Source organism: Cricetulus griseus, chromosome 6 (assembly GCF_003668045.3).
Source record: "Cricetulus griseus strain 17A/GY chromosome 6, alternate assembly CriGri-PICRH-1.0, whole genome shotgun sequence".
NCBI lineage: Eukaryota > Metazoa > Chordata > Mammalia > Rodentia > Cricetidae > Cricetulus > Cricetulus griseus.
This window is the reverse complement of record NC_048599.1, coordinates 88905373-88924256: the sequence shown is the minus strand read 5'-3', so window position 1 is coordinate 88924256 and position 18884 is coordinate 88905373. Positions and strand designations below refer to the sequence as shown.

General features: G+C 34.3%; 1 protein-coding gene across 1 annotated transcript; it reads left to right on the top strand.

The window, feature by feature from the left end:
• Window positions 1–1311: 1311 nt before the first annotated feature.
• Window positions 1312–2271, top strand: LOC100766122 (olfactory receptor 10AG1-like). Its single transcript, XM_027421164.1, has one exon. It carries the CDS (start codon window positions 1312–1314, stop codon window positions 2269–2271), a length of 960 nt encoding a protein of 319 aa, XP_027276965.1.
• The last annotated feature ends 16613 nt before the right edge of the window (window positions 2272–18884 follow it).

Below are 18884 nucleotides of genomic sequence, written 5' to 3'. Positions count from 1 at the left end.
TGAGGCCTTCCATGGGGATCTTAAACATCTGTCATACCATTTGGAGGAAGGCTTAGATCCTCCCCCATGTGTCTAGGCTGAGAGAGTATCCCTCTATGAGGAATGGGCTCCAAAAGGGATAAATACTGATCGACTACCAGAGGCCCCATAGATTAACCAGACCTCCAAACTGACATCCATCTTCAGGGGGTCTGGAACAGTCCTATGCTGCTTTCCCACCTATCAGTCTGGGGTCCATGAGCAACCCCTTGTTCTGGTCAGCTGTTTCTATGGGTTTCTTCAGTATGGTCTTGTCCCTTTTGCTCATCACTCCTTTCTCCCTGCAATTGGATTCTAGAGTTCAGCTCAGTGTTTCGCTGTGGGTGTCTGCTTCTGCTTCCATCAGCTACTGGACAAAGTTGGCCCAACTAACAATCTAAGCAACAGTAGAGAGGCTACCTTAAAAGCCTTTCTCTGATAATGAGATTGATGACTACCTAATATGCCATCTTTTTGCATTTTAATTTTGCAAAATCCTCAACTTTGTTGAAGATTCTTTAAAAGTCACAAAAACAGATACAAATAGACTTGGTAAGATTAGTGGAAACCATGACAGGGTTCAGTGTATGTTCCAAAAATCTTTCTTATTTTTTCATACTCATAATATTCAGGAAATGTGATTTATTATGTTGCATTATCTCTGATATTTTTATACAGAAATGTAATGGAGTATGTAGTGTAACACAGGCTCACTTTTGTCATCAACATCTATGTACCTTCCCTTATAGTAATTTCTCTAGGTTTCTTGAAACCAGGATAGTTTTACCAAAGCAGTATATTGTTACTGAATGACCACTCAACTCCTTTTGTTGAGGTGTTACTCGGAGAAAAAGCTTTTAGCTCAATGGGAAAGTTTATGACCAACAAAAATATGTAAAATGGTTTCCATGATTTAAAAAATGCAAATAATTAAAAGAAAGGATAGAGCATACTCATTACATACACTACACATTGATGGCATCTGTTTAGAGGCAAAGGATAGCCAGTCTGAATCATTGAGGTCCTGTGCTATTTCTCTGTGTTTTGCTGTTTTGGCTTGTGACAAACCATCAAACTGTATCACAAGCAGGAAAAAAAAATTTTACATGTGTCTTGTTTTTTTTAATCCCATGAAAATTTAGGAAATGGTACTATAAAGGTTTGTGAATAATTGAAGCAAATAAATACAAATGGACATCTCTCCCATGTCTGTGGACTGGACACTTTAGTATATCACTTTTCCACCCTGAACTCTATGGAGTAAATGACTTCTAACCTGGATACTAATCATACATGGATGGATCCACACAACAAATCCACCCACTAAACAATCACTCCACATTAGTGGAATTCATCTTACTTGGATTTTCTGATGTTTCTAATTTGCAGAAATTTCTTTTTGGAATGTTCTTGATAATATATCTAATTATTGTGATGAGTAACAGCCTCATCATTATAATTACTTGGACTGACTCTTCCTTGCAGACTCCCATGTACTTTTTCCTTGGAAATTTTTCTTTCTTAGAAATATGTTATGTGTCAGTCACTCTTCCCAGGTTATTAACAAATCTCTACAGACAAGACAAAAGTATTTCCTTTATGGGTTGTGCTACTCAAATGTATTTCTTTCTTGTTTTGGGGGTCACTGAGTGCTTTCTTCTAACTGTTATGGCTTATGACAGATATGTTGCCATTTGCAGCCCATTGCTCTACCCTCTCATCATGAACAATAGTTTCTGTATACAACTGGCAGTGGGCTGCTGGATAAGTGGAGTTCCTGTGCATGTAGGATTCACATATTGGATCTTCTCTCTACCATTTTGTGGATCAAATGAGTTGAATCACTTTTTCTGTGACATACCTCCAGTAGTGGCCCTAGCTTGTGGGGACACTTTTAAAATAGAGATACTGATCTATGTGATTGCCCTTTCAGTGGTCACTATTCCTTTTTTGTTGATTCTTGGATCTTATATGAAAATAATCTCAACCATTCTGAAGCTTCCATCTGCAACTGGGAGATCCAAGGCCTTCTCTACATGTTCTTCCCACCTTATAGTTGTAGCTTTATTCTTTGGATCAGGTATTATTACGTACATGAGGCCGAAGTCCAGCCATTCAGCAAGAACAGACAAATTCCTTTCTCTGTTTTATACAGTTGTAACCCCAATGTTTAATCCATTGATATATTGTTTGAGAAACAAAGATGTTACGATTGCACTGAAAAAGTTCCTTCTGAGACGCAATATGCTATGACTCAAAAATCATGATTTATTTATTTTTATAAACTTATTTTACAATATAATTATATCACTTTTATTGCCATCTTTCTTATCCCTGCCACAGACCACTCCACTCACTCCTGCTCAAATTTATGGTCCCTTTTCTTTAATTAGTGTTACATTTAAATCTATGTACATAAGAACACATTAAAACGTGCTCATTTTTCATAAATTATGTGTAGTTAATTTTCAGCAACATGGAATTTTGAGTGTTTCTGAAGGAGTGCCATGTTTTCTTTCTATCACACAAAACCAACCTAGTGCTGATTTTTAAGCAGATTAATTTCAAAGTTAAGTTCTTACTTATGTGCAAATCTAATTTCATCATTGGAGATATCAAAGAATGTCTTTTTTATGACAAGACTCCAAAATAATGTCTATATATATCATTTCATGAAAATGTCTTATAGGTGTATGCTGTCCTGGCTGGTTTGGTGTCAACTTGACACAAGCTAGAGTAAATAAAGAGGAGGGAGCCTCAGTTCAGGAAATGTCTCCATGAGATCCAGGTCTAAAGCATTTTTGCAATTAGTAATCAAAGTGTGAGACCTCAGATTTTTGTAGGTGGTGCCATCACTGTGAAGGTGGTACTGAGTTCTATAGGAAATCAGGCTGAAAAAAAAAAAAAACAGGGGAAGCAAGAGAGTATGCAGCTCCCCCGCCGCATGGCCTCAGCATCAATTCCACCCTCCAGTTCCTGGCTTATTTGAATTCCTGCACTGACTTGCTTTGGTGATGAACAGAAATGTGGAAGTGTAGACTTAATGAAAACTTTTCTCTACAGCTTGCTTTTTGGTCATGGTGGTTTGTCACAACAAAACAATACCTAACTACAACATACATTTACTCTATTATAATATTGAAATGAATTAGGTATGAATAGGTAAAACTCAACTAGTAATGCTTTTTTATGCCTGTAATTCATTATTACTTCATAATTATATAATTCTATTCAAGAAAGATAAAGTTCTATTTGACATTAAGGATATGTATATTAAAGACTATTACCCTCTGTTGATTAGCCTGCTGCCATATGTGGGTGATGGCTATTGTTTTACAGATGGACATGGTGGCACAGACCTTTAATCTCAGCACTTTGGAGGTAGAGAGAGGCGAAACTCTTGAGTTTAAGGACAGACTAGCCTACAAAACAAGTTCCAGGACATTCAGGGTTACTCAGATTAAATCTGTCTTAAAAACTTCAAAAGAAAAAAATCAGTTTTCTTAAAACATTCCTCTCTTTTACCTTTAATGTTCATGGTGGATGTATATTGAAATGTTTTCTAAAGAAAATGCTCATATTTTCAAAATTGGAAAAAATAAAATTAGCATTCCATTAAATTTTAGTTTCAGTGTTATTAGTAGGAATTCTCAAGAAATAGCACTGAAAAACAAGATTTTCAAATGAACATCAATGATTTTACAATTTTTCTTCTGAGATGAAGAAGAATCACCCAATAAGCTAGTGAGTTTCTGAGTATTATATAGCCCCTTCACAGAAGTGTACATTTTATTCAGGCATGATATTTGTATAGAATTATAGATTACATTAAATAAATAAATAAATAAATAAATAAATAGGTATAATCCTTAATAAGTAAATTACAGCAATGAACATTTTCTTCTTTCTATTTTTAAAGGTTTTTAATCTTTCAATTCTAATTTTCTTTTCCATTTTTAATATTACAATGTATTTAATCCTATAATTACACAATAATTTTACATAATACAATGATGTGATCAGAGGTTAGTAAGAATCAGGAGGCAAGAAGTAGGGGAGACATTGATAACTGGTAGGAAGTTATACCTATTAAACAGAAGAGTGAGTACAAATAATGGCAATGTAGTGCAAATTTCAAAAAGTTTGAAGAAACAACATTGAATATATTCAAAATATAGAAATGACCAATTTTGAAATGGTATATATTTTTCCCTTGACTTAAACATTTATTATGTGCATTAGTATTGAAAAACCATCCAATTTCTACCAAATATGTACTTTTAGTTTATTAGTTTATATTTATTTAATTACTAAAGGAGTGGTGAAAATGGAGCAAAGCTCTCAAGTTTAATGAGAATTTAGGACAGCTGGATACATGCTTGTAATCCATGTACTTATTAGACTAAATTGTTTCTCTGAGGCCAACCTGTTCTATATATCAAAATACAGGCTTTTCAAAGATATATACTGAAACCCTGTATAATGCTAGAATATAGAGCATTAAGAGAGTTTAACTAGCTGCTGTAGAGAATAGGAAATAGAGAAACATGGAAGCATATCTCAATAGTTTTGAGAGAATTAAATATTAATAAAACTTATTTTCCAGACATTTTATACCCTACTCATTTAAAAATATTATATATAAGCTTTAAAGAAATGTGAAAACATAGCAGAAATCGAGATAGAGAAATTTGTTGTACAGATACCTTTGATGGGTGATAGAATAGGAGTAGGGAAGATAAGCTGCCTATATTTTGTTATCAATTAATATAGAAGGTACCAGTAGATATTTCATGAGATGTTCAAGATATTTTGTGGTAAAGAACAACCTCATTATATCTAAACAAATATATCCTAATCTGATTATTTAAGAAGATAATTTGGAAGAGGCCATAGAGACACCCTGTTTTAAAGAGATATTCTGTTCTTACTTTACTATATTTAAAGTGTATGGTGTTTGCACGTACATATCTGTAACAATGTGTGTAGTAACCATGAGTATGAGAACAGGGCACCAGTCTCTGGAGAACTGGAGTTACAGGTGTACTTGAGCAACTTTTAGGTGCTGGGAACTAAGCCCATGTCCTCTACAAGGGCAATTAACCACTGAACCAGCTTTCCAGCTCCAGCTGCTTTCTGGTAAATATCTGTTTATGTTTGTCCTTACTAATAAGAAAAAGATGAGATACATGTTGATATCTAGGCACTCTGGAAAAATAAGAGACCAAACAAAGATTCTACCCAGTTGATTAATTTAAATTCTTTCTTTTGAAATATTGTTGACCTAATACTCTAGTTAATTTGAATTATCTATTTACCTTAATAGTGAGTTATTCCACAGATATTTAACCAACTCTGAACTATGTTATAAACCATTTCTCATTACTTCAGCTTGACTGGTAATTCTCCATCAGCTTCAAACCCACAAGTCATCAGATTGTGTCTGAAACCTATAACAGAGACTCTTCTTTACTCTTCTGTAGCCTTCCTACCTAATGCTCATATAAAATTTTTGTTAAGTGCTGTAACTTATAAATTTGTTTTGCTGTAGGTTGTGCAGTGTTCATATAAGCACTTCTATATTAAAATTCATCATTCAGGGCTACATGAATCTGTGTTTTGAGTCCATAGTCATTCACATCTGGGTATAAATGAACTAAGAGTGAGTGCTGTGTTTTGCATCAACACATATGAAGTTTTATTGTTATGTACAACTTTCTCCAAATTGAAACATCCCCAAACACAGGGAGGAAGGATTCTCAGGAGACTCATAAAATGCACAATTATGAACACTTTGGGAAAACTGGACTATACAAGATTTAAAAGTCACCTACCAAAGTTTGAGGAAGCAGTAAAGAGTAGCTTGAATATGAGAATTTCCACTGCCGGGAATCGCTTAGAAAATATCTAACATGTGATTCTTTGTTCAAGTTCTAAAGAAAGATCCAGGGATGCTGCTTTCATAAACTTCACCAAGGATGGACTGATTGGTGTTGAGATGCATTCACCAAATGGAAAAATGAGACTTAACCTGAAAACATGATTAAAATCCATGGCTGACATTGTCTTAAGTCCTAGGTGGGAAAAGGAGAACTAGTGCTGTTTATCTAAAATGTCAGGGCACTAAAGTGCATCCTAAACTCTGTTTGTTTTCATAGCCCATGGTGCACTCACTTATCAGAGAAGTTTCCCTTTGCTCTGAATGGTAGTGTATGCTTAGCTTAGGGCACTGAGAACATAAATGTCAGGATTGAGTATTCACTCTAAGCAAGATATTTCTATCATCTTTTGTAAGGCATAGGGATCATGAGCTACTCAATATATCATTAAAAGTCTCAGTCCAGCCTTTTAAATCTTGCATAGTCCAGTTTTTCCAAAGTGTTCATAATTGTGCATTTTGTGAGTCTCCTGAGAATTCTTCCTCACTGTCTTGGAAGATGTTTCAATTTGGAGACATATGAAGTTTTATTGTTATGTACAATTTTCTTCCAGCAAGACTGCTGGCACATATTTTTTCACAAAAGATACTTTACAGTACCTTCCAGCACTATGAAAGCTAGTGAGCAAGAAGGAAGTTTCTAGATCTGTTCCAGCTTGCTTTCACTATATGCCTTTAACAAGGTGTTTAGTAATGAAATTTTAAATTTTTTATCATTTTAGTTTTGATTCATAATCATAATTTTGACTCTGTAATCCCACTTGACAGAAAAGGAATGAGTAAATTATAGAACCCAAAGAACTTCAGTGAGAGCAGAACTTATAGTATATTGTGAGCATATGGGGTGGAGGAGCTCTCCTGAGTTACATAATAGATGATCTGATGGGTCAGATGACTGGAAGTCAAAAAGTATTAGCGTTGTAAACAGTTGACAATGGAGATCTTGCTGGTCTTGACACTCCTGAACCCAAAACACTCCATGGTTTCCCAATGCTTATTCCCCTACCACCATCCTAAAGACCACATGTTGACATCCAAACTTTCAATCTTGACAGCAAAGAAGCAGAACTGGGAACCATCTCTTTGGTTCAGCATTTTCTCTGGACAAGATTTCATAACCTGGATGTTTCAGGATGAAATTCTCATCCTTACATTTCTCCCTATTGATGAACCTACAGCCAGTGCCCTTACAGAATATGAAGCTGCCACCCTGGCACATGAATCCTGGAGTAACTCTGTAATAATAGGAACCCTAGTATGCAAACACTTTCTTTCCATTGCTTACAACATGTACATTTTGAGGTATCTTTAAAACTGCATCTGAAAATAGCTAATGGTAGAAACAGCACAAGGTATCAACACTGATTGCCATGTGAAAAGTCAGTCACAGAAAATTGCAGTGTATGCAAACCCCAGCAATGAGTTCTTTTCTATTCTGGTGGGCAAGTAAGAAACAGGTATGGAGCATGCATTATTCTGGAGGCCTGCAACCAACCAACAATCTTTGAAAAGATGGTACAAAATTGACAATGGGTTTTGTTTATTAAAGAATGATTTTGAGCCATATTATCCATCCTCATAGATTATCTCCTTCTTGACTAGTTTTTGTTGAAATTTGCAGGCAATGCTTATTAAAACAATTATCAGTCCTTTGTCTTTGACTGTCGTCAAAGAGTAGACTAGAACCTAGGAACAACTCTTGATGCTGAAGCTCAGGGAAACAGTGTTTTTAAAGGTAAAGGATCACACAAATCACAAATTACATCAGTTTTAGATAAGGGACAGAGTAAACTTGCAACATCTGCTTCCTCAATGTTTTAATTACAGATACAATATGAAATCAATTTTTATTTATGCTTTTAACACTTATTTTAGTTAATGTGTAGTTTGTACAAATACTAATCTTTGATTAATATATCTGAATAGTGGTCAGGGTCATAGACAATCCCAGGTGTAGTATAATGACAGACCTGGTTATTGTGAAGATAGAATGCAGAGAAGAGAATACAAAATGGAGTCTGGGCAAAATGGTGTTAAATTAATAACCTCAAAAGTAGAAAATAGTAGATGTTAAGATGTTTATTTCATATATCAATTTTTGCTAACTCTTTTTATTTGTCTTCTTGTTTTCCCTGCCAAGCATTCCATTCCTGATGGAACTCTCCATTCTTCAGTGTACTATCTCTAAATATGTGTTATTATTGTTGTTCTATTTGTTTTGCATTACCACAATTTCCAACATTTTTACTTATGTTATTTCTTTATTCAATTAAAAAATTGTAGTACATTTTTGAGAATTTCCTAAAATGTATTGTATTATATTCACTGTCCTTCACCAATTCTTCCCTCACAGTCATTCCTTGCCAACGCAATTCTGTTTTCTTCCCCCATCATGTCCAGTGTGTGATTCTAACAAACTGTTGGATGTGTGGTGATCTACTAATGTTTGGTTAAGTTTTCAGGAGTCATACTCTTGAATAAAATGATCTCATTCTTCAAGAATTTACCAATTCCCAATATTGTTGTGGAATATTGGTCTGAGATGTGCTAATCTGATTGTGTTGTGCAACATTTGCCTAATAATACAAAGATGTGCTGCATTCTTTTTTGTTGCATTTGATGAATTTTGTAACTCTGTGTTACTTTCACCTTCCTAAACACCTGATTGGTCTAATAAAGAGCTGAAGGGCCAATATCTAGGCAATAAAGGGATAGGCAGGGTCTGTCAGGCAGTGAGAATAAATAGGAGGAGAGCTAGGCCTGAAAGACAAGTAAGGAAAGAGAAAAGGAGGAGAGAAGGACCAGAGGAGGCCATCCACACAGCCACGTGGTGAGCTTCAGAGTAAAAAGGAAAAAAAAAAAAGATGGACAGAATAAAGAAAAGCAAAAAGCCCAGAGGAAAATGTAGCTAAAGAAACATGGGTAATTTAAGTTAGAAAAGCTGTTTAGAATAATGCTGGGCATTCATATGTAAGAAATGTCTCTGTGTATTTATTTTGAACCTGGGTGATAGGCTCCCAAAGAGTAGAAACATAAGCAACTACATTTTGGCACCCTGCATGGGGCCCATATTTCCATATAGATCCTGAGAAAGCTGAAAAAGAAAACAAAAGCAGGGATGTGCCTCCTTTAAGGGTCTCTTCTGTATCAGTAAGTTAATACTGGAACACTAAGTAAAAACAATATTTTTGTTAGGTATGCCTGTAGCAGAATGAGTACTGACATTCCAGACCTGGGAGGTTGAACCCAGTTCTCAGTCACCTACTTCTGATGGGACAGCTGAACTTTAGGCTTGGCTCTCTAAGACTGGAGAAACAGGCAGTCAGATACCAAGGACATTGCAGAGGTCCTAGCCATGATGAATAACAGTTTAAATGCTCATGCAGTCAAAAGAGACTAAATATATACAACAAAAGTTGTTCAGAAAGAAAAAAATCTAAACAGGTCCCATTTAAAAATGTGTTTAAAAATGTGAATGGTCTTAAGAAAGAAAAGTGAAAGGGTATAGACAGTCATGGAAAGAAAATGTTTAAAAATAATAATTGATGGGAAAGAAAAAGTAATATATAAAAAAGACATGGAATAATTGAAAATGCACAGGAAGACTAGATCCTACATAGAATGTTGATTTTGAAATTTTTGAATGATGATAAGCAAATGATAGCTGCTAAAAGATATGGGATTGAAAGGAGGACTGGTGAAATAAAACAGGCTACAAATTTTAGGAATTACTTAGCTTTAAAATGGAAGGGATTATGCTTTTGTTTCCAAAGGAAATGAAAGGCTATGGAATCCTTCACAATAAATATGTATCTTGTTTGATTGGGGAAGCCCTCCTGAATTTTGAAAAGTGATATGTGATATATATATATATATATATATATATATATATATCAAGAAAGATTACAGCTGGTATTTCTAGGACTTGGCCATTTTCTCAATTTTTTCAGGGACTTCTGAAGATGCCTTCTCCCACAGACAATAGGAATAAGTCTAGAGAACACAATGAACACATTCCCAAGAAGTAGGATAAGGTTGTTTTCAGTTATTTGGTGAGTTATACATGTTTATTGTCATTTAGGGTAATCCAGGATAAAAAGACAACTATTAGCCCCAGATATATTGCATTGACATGGATTTTGGTATAGTAATACATATTTAAAGTTATTTTTGATATTCTGCATATGTTTCTACTCTTCTTTAGGTATCATGCTTATGCAGCTTCTTTAAAAATTCAATGTATGATTAAGAAATGAGGTTGGTATTTAATCTATAATAATCTAAATTTGTACTCACATTATGTATGTTTTTAAGGTTAAAAAAGTATATTTTAGATAGATGATTTTTAAACACGTCAAAGATCTGCAGAATATGGCATTTAAAATGTTTTGTAAAATAGGCCTCTTTCTGACAGTCCTAATTAATGATGAGCATTGTAGAGACTTAGTATGGAAATTTCTTTAGTTGTGGCAAAGTTAACCATTTGGGTAAGAAACTGATCTTGCCTTAATTTCTGTACAATATGCTGTACAGCTTTTACATTAAGGGCACAGAAATAAAGATGATCTTTGACAAGACAAGGCCAGACAGTCCTTCAAGTTTCCTCCTTCACAGAAGAGTCTGCCAGACATTTTACAGGATAGAGACAAAAGTGAATGATATGCTTTGCCAATACAAGGCAGGAAAGGCCTTCAAATTTCCTTCTCCACTGAAAAGTCTGGCAGATATTCTAGTCCTGTAGGCTAAAAATGTTAACCCAATATTGCAGAAGAACTTTGGGTAACTGTCCAGGGAGCCAGATGTCTCTGTTGTTAATTAATATTACGTATTCTTGGGTCTTTGATGGAGTTAAAGACTAAATAGTTAGAATTGAAGTTTTCATTAATTATGATAGAAAGTAAATTAGGTCTATAACTTTGATATCACTAAGGTAAGATAGATAATGGAGTAGTGTTTCTGAATTTGCTAAATACAAATTGATTTTAATATTGTAAATGTAATTATTACTTGGTAAAATTTGTTGTATATAGCTTTACTATGTTCAAGTTAAAAATGAAAACACTTTAAATGGACAAAAGTCAGAAATGTGAAATTTCAGTTTAAGATGTATTACATTTGTTTATGCTGTGGAATATTTGTTTACTGAGGCAAAGATATGTTGCATTCTTTTATGCTGCATTTGTTTAACTCTGTAAAGCTGTGCTAATTTTCCTTCCTACAACACCTGATTATTTATTTCATTTTTAATATGTATTAATGTTTTATCCACAAGCATGTTCATGTCTCATAAGCACATATATTAGAGTAGGTTGTTGAGAATCCTGAACTGGAGTTCAGGATAATTGCGAGGCTCTACATGGTTGCTGGGTACTAAATTTGATTCCTCATGAGGAACATCTAGAGCTAGTAACTGGAGAACCATCTTCCTAGCCCCTTTCTGCTTTTACTAAATGAAGTGTTTAAAAAATAATTCCTGAATCAAATTTATTCAATTAACACTGTGTCAACATTTCATTAGTGTTTATACTGTTGGATATGACTGACAGTGAGCAATCAAAAACCTTGTATTAATCATACATCATAAATACATACATGCACACAGTGCAAATACCTGTTCACACATAATGTAATTGAACAATGTTTAAACCAAACTTAATCTCTTTTGTTAAAGTATTTGACCTAGATTAAAATTACCAAAGTAGTGAATGAAGTGACCTTCAACATTCTCAAACAATTTTATTATGTATTCTTGTGTGACTATTATATAAAATATACCAACAAGAAGTAAATAACTGCCCTTAAATGTAAGGGGAGTTACATAGCTGGTTCAGCTTATCCTGAGACAAAATACAAAGGAAAGAATAAGCAGCCTAACAAGAACTATTGACAAATGTAAACAGCAACAACAGCATTCTGGACAGATTTGGTAATAGATACAATATTCAATGAAGCACCATTCAGATACACAAAGGATACACACAGGTTCTATATTTTGTACAATTCAGGTATGACAACTTAAAAGAGAAATAAGTTACAATGCTAAAATTAGACATTAACTTAGAATACAGATAACAGAATATTTACATCAAAATTAATTTTGAGTGATGCCACATTTTCTTTACTTCTGCCCTTCCCTAATGACTTCATGGTATTCCTTATGATTTCACTAGTATTTTCTTTTTATATAACACTTGTATCAATACATAGATAAAGTCGTAAAATATATCTTCATTATATTCATTTTCTAATTCCTCCCCCAACTGATCCTAAAGCCATCCCTCTGCTCTCTATTATATTCTCTATTTTTGATTTTCTTTTGTTCTCAAGAGATTAATTCACAGGAAATATCTTATGCCTCTGACTATTGCCTTAGTGACATTCTCTATTCTGTGATATTCTCTGAGCTTTAAGTGAAGGGGTTGCATTGTAAGTGTCTTGGAGTTGAACACTCTATAGTTATTTCATCTCTGCATTTTAACCAGTTGTAGATTTTTGTTCTGATTTCAGATTATTACAGGTTGAAACTTCTTTGATGATATGTGAGAGCTACATTGCTCTGCTTGTGAAGGATACATATTTAGAATGCAGTTGGGGAATTACAGTGTCTTAAGAAATTGGTGTTCCAGCACTAGAGGGGCAGAAGTATGTGGTTCTCTGTGAGTTCAAGAGCAGCCTGGTCCACAAGAGCTAGTTCCAGGACAACCTCCAAAGCTACAGAGAAACCCTGTCTCAAAAAAAGAAAAAGAAACTGGTGATAGTAGTTTCTCTTGCAGATACTATGGGCATACCAGCAAAAGGGAGTTGACTAAATCTGGATTGACATACATGAATTTTTTCTCAACTAGTAGGCCTTCATTCCAAATAAGGAAGTGTTGGTTACCTATAGGATATAAATGCCACTACTGCAATATAGTTTTTATGGTTCATTGATGTTACAGCTGTATGTGATCACTGATTATTTTTTAAGCTGTTGGAACATTTCAACGCTTCTTAAAAACTATGAGAGATGAATCTCAAGAAGAATTCCTCCATTTCAGACCCAGATTTCTTTCTCCAAACTCTGGGTTTGACATATGTAGTGTTTTTAATATTAGGGCTTTACTTCTAATTATAAAAGATATTAAGTATAATAACAATACCATATATTGTCTTGGGGGCTTCTCTTGGACTGCCCTGAACAACAGTTAAAGGAGACGATCCCCATGTCTGGCACGAGGGTTTGTTTTGGTAGAAAGCCATGTTTCAGAGACAGAGCATTGTCATCTCAATTGGAGTAACTTCCATAAAAATATATATTAGTCAAAGTTATGGGGGGATATAGATAACAGTACATAAATATTAATATTATAATTTATGTAACCTCATAAATATGTATATAATACAATGTAAAATTATATAGCCATAAAATAATCTAGTTCCTTATAGCTTTTTTGAACATCATTTTATCTTATTCATTCCTCAACAGAATTGTCTGTTTTGATTTATTACTGTCTTTACATATTTGGACAGAGAACTTGAAATCATGTGTTCAGCTGATAATACCTTCTGAGATTTTAAAAGAATAATTGTCAATACAATAAAAATACTTTAAAACATAAATTTGAAACAACAGAGCAAGGAAGAGTATATTTGAGTCTATGGAGGGAAAAGAAGAGAGAAAATAAGGTATATTGTATCAAAAATTAAATTAAATTGAAAATATATGCAGATAGATCAATATCTATAGCCATGCACAAAACTTAAATCCAGATGGGTTAAAGACCTCAACATAAATCTAGCCACACTGAACCTCTTAGAAGAGAAACTGGGAGCTGCCTGTGAATTAATTGGCACAGGAGACCACTTCCTGAACATAGCATGACTAGTACAGACACTGAAATTAAAAATTAATAAATGGGACCTCCTGTAACTGAGAAGCATCTATAAGGCAAAGGACACAGTCAGCAAGAAAAAAATGGCAGCCCACAGAATGGGAAAAGATCTTCACCAATCCCACATCTCACAGAAGTCTGAACTCCAAAATATATAGTGAACAAAATATACAGTGAAGCTAGCCACCAAGACACCAAACAATCCACTTAAAAAGTAGGGTACAGAACTAAACAAAGAATTCTTAATAAAGGAATCTAAAATGGCTAAAAGACATTTAAGAAATTGTTCAACATCCTTAGCCATCAGGAAATGCAAATGAAAACAAATCTGAGATATCATCTTACACCTGTCCGAATGGCTAAAATCAAAACCACCAGTGACAATTTAGGCTGCAGAGGATGTGGAGAAAGGGGAACACTTCGCCATTGCTTGTGGGAATGCAAACTTCTATAGCCACTTTGGAAATCAGTATGGTGGTTTCTCAAAAAAAAAAATGGGAACCATTCTACCATTCTACTTCAAGATCCAGCAATTCCACTCTTAGGCATGTACACAAAGGATGTATATTCATACAACAAGGACATCTGTTCAACTATGCTCATGGCAATATTTTTTGTAATGGCCAGAACCTGGAAGCAACCTAGATAACCCTTAACCAAGGAAGGGATGTAGAAAATGTGGAACATTTACACAATGGAATCTTGAAATTTGCAGACAAATGGATAGATCTAGAAGAAACCATCCTAAGTGAGGTAACCCAGTCACAGAAAGACAAACATGGTATGTACTCACTCATATATGGATTACATAGAGCAAAGGATTACCAGCCTACAATCCACACCTCCAGAGAAGCTAGGAAACAAGAACAAATTGGTAGAATGAAGGAGGGAGGAGGATGGAAGAAAGTGGAAGGGGAAAGAGGAGGGGGGGAGGAGAACATTAGGGTCCAGGAAGATTGAGTGGGGAGAGGAAGAGGAGAGCAAGAAAAGAGACACATCAAGAGGGAGCCATTCTAGGTGTAAAGAGAAATCTGGCACTAGGGAATTCTACAGAGATGCACAAAGATGACCCAACTAGGACTCTAAGCAATAGTGGAGAGGCTACCTTAAATGCTCTTCCCCTATAATGAGAATGATGACTACCTTAAATGCCATCCTATAGCCTTCATCCAGTAGCATATAGAAGCAGAAGCAGAGATCCATAGCTAAGTACTGAGCCAAACTCCTGTAATCCAGTTTCAGAGAGGCAAGAGTCAAGAACAGAGAGGTCAAGACTATGCTGGGAAAACCCACAGAAACAGTTGAAATGAGCAAGTGGGAACTCATGGACCCCAGTCTGATAGCTGGGGAACCAAACCAGTCAGTCCCCTTGAACATAGGGGTCAGATGTGAGTACTGAACAGTCTATGGGGGTCTCTGGTAAATATGTTAAGACTATTTATGATGTAAGTAAAAACAAAAAGAAAAAAATTCAATTGTGAATAATGTGTGGCATAATCTCTATTTCCAACAAGAAAATAAGAAGATTTAATATGCAACATTAAGATAAAAGGTATTCTATTTTGTACTACAAAGGGAAATGTATTATATTAAATATCTTAACGTTAATAAGGAAAGTAGGATATGCTTGTGAGGGGCTGGAAGGAGGAAATTCGGGGGAGAATTATTGTCTTAGGCTTTCTAATTTTATGAAGAGACACCATGAACATTATAAACATTGCATTGGGGCTGACTTACAGTTCCCAAGATTAAGTCCATTATTATCATGGCAGTAAACATTCCTTCACACAGGCCGTCAAGGTGTTGGAGATATAATTAAATGTTTTACATTTGTATACATAGTTAACAAGAAGAGAATGCCACTCTGGACCTGACTTGAACATCTGAGACTTCAAAGCCTGACCTCAATGACTCACTTCATCTACAAAAGCCACACCTTTTCTAATAATAGTACACCTCCTAAGAGTGCTACTCTCTATGAACCAATCATTCAAACATATGAGTCTTTGGGGCCATCGCGTTTCAAAGCACCACCTATGCAATTTTACTTCAATTTCAAACAGCAGTAAAAACATACACTCTTTGAAATGCAAATATAACATGAACGTTTGGGGCCAAGAGTATCATCTTCCACACATGGAGAAACTCTAGGATTAGAGTAAGACTCTCATCATTAAACAGAAAACTTTTTATGATAAATCACTTTAGACATCATATTGGATAAACATTTGTGCTACAGAAATGGACATTTTAATTCTTGCATAAAAATTATTACAAACAACTTAGCCCTCCCCTAACTACACCCCATACTCATACATACCAAGTTTATTATTGAAAGTCCTTGTGAGTCAGATATTCCTGTACCATTTTATGGTTTGGTTTTCTGTTTAAGGTCTCACAAGGTTGTAGTAAAGGTTTTATCTTTATGTTCAGTATCAATGTAGGGTTTTTACTAGTAAAAGATACAGTTACAGTTTCAGAATTAAATTCTTCAGTCATTTATGTCTTAAAATTACAATCATATGTTAGCAATTGGCAGAAGCATTTCTAAACTCTTAGTGGTTGCCTTTTTAAAAAGACATGTGAATAAATTAATGAGATGCCATCCCTTGGATGCCACATTAACATAGATTAACTACACTGAAACTATCTGTCTAAAAACACCTACAACAAATGTAACAAATACATCATCTTCAAAGATGTCAAATTGCTGAATGTTTCCAATTTTAACATCTCTAGGAGTATTCCCACATCATTGTTATTATACTGCAGGGAGTGGGGAAATTTGCAGGTTTTTGGTCCATCTGCACAGGCAAATTAACATATATATCCCCACAGGACAGTCTTGGGTAGAAGGATGTTATCTGTATGTGTGGTGATATGATTTAGCCCAAATATAAAATATGACTGTTTTGTCATTAATTAGGAAACAAAACACTAAAGATTATGGAAATTTTTATAAAAATAATTCTTAAATATCAATAATCTAGCAAGCATTCACATGATCCATCAGTATAATCATGTCTTTAAAATGTGACTTGCAATATTTTGCAGACCATTCTTGGTATAGAACACAATTGTCCTTGTATGATTTTCTGATATTATCATCTATTAGAAAAGTGCTATTTTAGAAAAATAAAATGTTTATGCTGTAAAATTTGAATTATAAGTATTTTCTGAGTAATTTTTGTATCCATGCTTATCAGGTAAATTGATCTATAATTTTCATTGATTTTATTTTAAAGCAGAGCAATGATTTGACAACATGGTTGACATTGACTTCCCATAGTAAATTTAGAAGTGGCTGCGATTATTTATTTTATACAATTGTTTGAGTAATAGCAGTATCAGTTTGTTAAAGGTACTTTTGAATCAGTGGTGAACCTGCTGAGTCCTTAGCTTTTGGATGTTGTTGGGTGTTTTGATAATTGCCTTGATTTTTTTGGCTTATAATTGATGTATATTTTTAATAAGCTCTTGGATGATATCTGGTAGTCCCTAAGCTTTAGAACTTTTAAAATCCTATGTCAACTTACTAAACATATTTTTGCTGACCATTGCCTAGTTGTCTTATAAATGTTAGTGGAATCTATTGTATTACACATTTTTCATCTTTAGCTTTGTAAATTTTCCATTCTGTTTAGGTAGAATTGAAATATCTGATTGCCAGAAATTTTCCTAGGAAATGTTTTAATTAGTACACAGTAGAGGAAATCTTAATGACAGAGATGCATAGTGATTTAGATCTTTATTTCTAGTGACTATGACTGGTTTACCTCCAGTACTTAGAGAATCTCAGGAGAAATGTTATTGATGATGGCCATGCAGGTTCAGGTTATTGTTATTTCTCAAGTTCTACATAGTACTTTATAGGAGCACTAATCTTATTATTCTGTTATAATTCAAGAATAAAATGTAAAAGAATATAAGATACACGTACCCAGTGGATATTCCAGAAAGCATTCATAGTATATTGAATGCAAGTATACTTGTAAGCATTAGATACCAGGCAAAGGTAAATATATGGCTGGAGAGAAATTAAACCAGGCCTCAGTTGGAGTAGCCATAACAAAATTGAAACAATTTTTATTAAGAGACATCAGGCTTTTACATTCTTATCAGAAACAGAATATAGTAAATTTCCAGGATCAATACAGCTGTAGTTGCCAGGATAAAAGACTTTTGTAAACTATGCAGTGTACTTAAGATTAATATCTAAGACCAATTGTCTTTTGAGTTCCATTATGTCTTGATGTTTAAGGGAAAATAGAAACACTGAACACATTCCTGCCTGAGGCATTTCCTTCATTTCTCAACAGGTGAAAAAGTACATAGTGCCCCAGGAGCCATAGACTGCAACCTGAAAGATTGTAGGACAGGGCAACTTCATGTTCCCCATAATTAGCTATGGTTTTCAATATGTGGATGTAATGTATATGAGACAAATCCAACTCAATACAAAATGTCTCTTGATCTAATACTTAAGTAATAAAAAAGTACTATATTTATTTGTGGTAATGTTAGATTTACAAAACTGAGCAGTATACATGTTTAAAAAAAAATACAAAAAAGAAAAATACCCCAACCATTAAAGGATTTACATTTTAAAAATTGAGACGCATTTAGGACAGCATAGAAATTGGGGTAGCAGAATATGTTATATATCTTCTTTTTCCACAGTTAAAATTTTGTTCAGTTGTTCATAACTGCATTTTTGTAGCTTCAACAGTATCTACCTGTCTATGGAACATCTCCCACTGATAGAATGCAACAGTGTGTAGGTGAAGTATGGTTTATTTTCCTAACCCTGGTTACTATAAATTCTCCCCATGAGAATGATATTTACAATGTCACACAGTTAAGAAATCAAACAGATAAAGAAAGTGAATGCTCTCAGATAATATCAAAGTTGAAATATCTATTCTTCTGGGGCTAGTGGGTGATTTGAATGTGTTTGGGGAAGAGTTCTGTGGAAATGTTACAAAAAAAAGTCTAGTCTGTGATACATGTTTGTAATATGTAATATGTACATACACCAAATTAATTGCAATCTCAGG

Bases quoted from the DNA above. Each gene is read 5' to 3' on its own strand.
- LOC100766122 (XM_027421164.1), top strand. From the start codon at position 1,312: ATGGATGGATCCACACAACAAATCCACCCACTAAACAATCACTCCACA.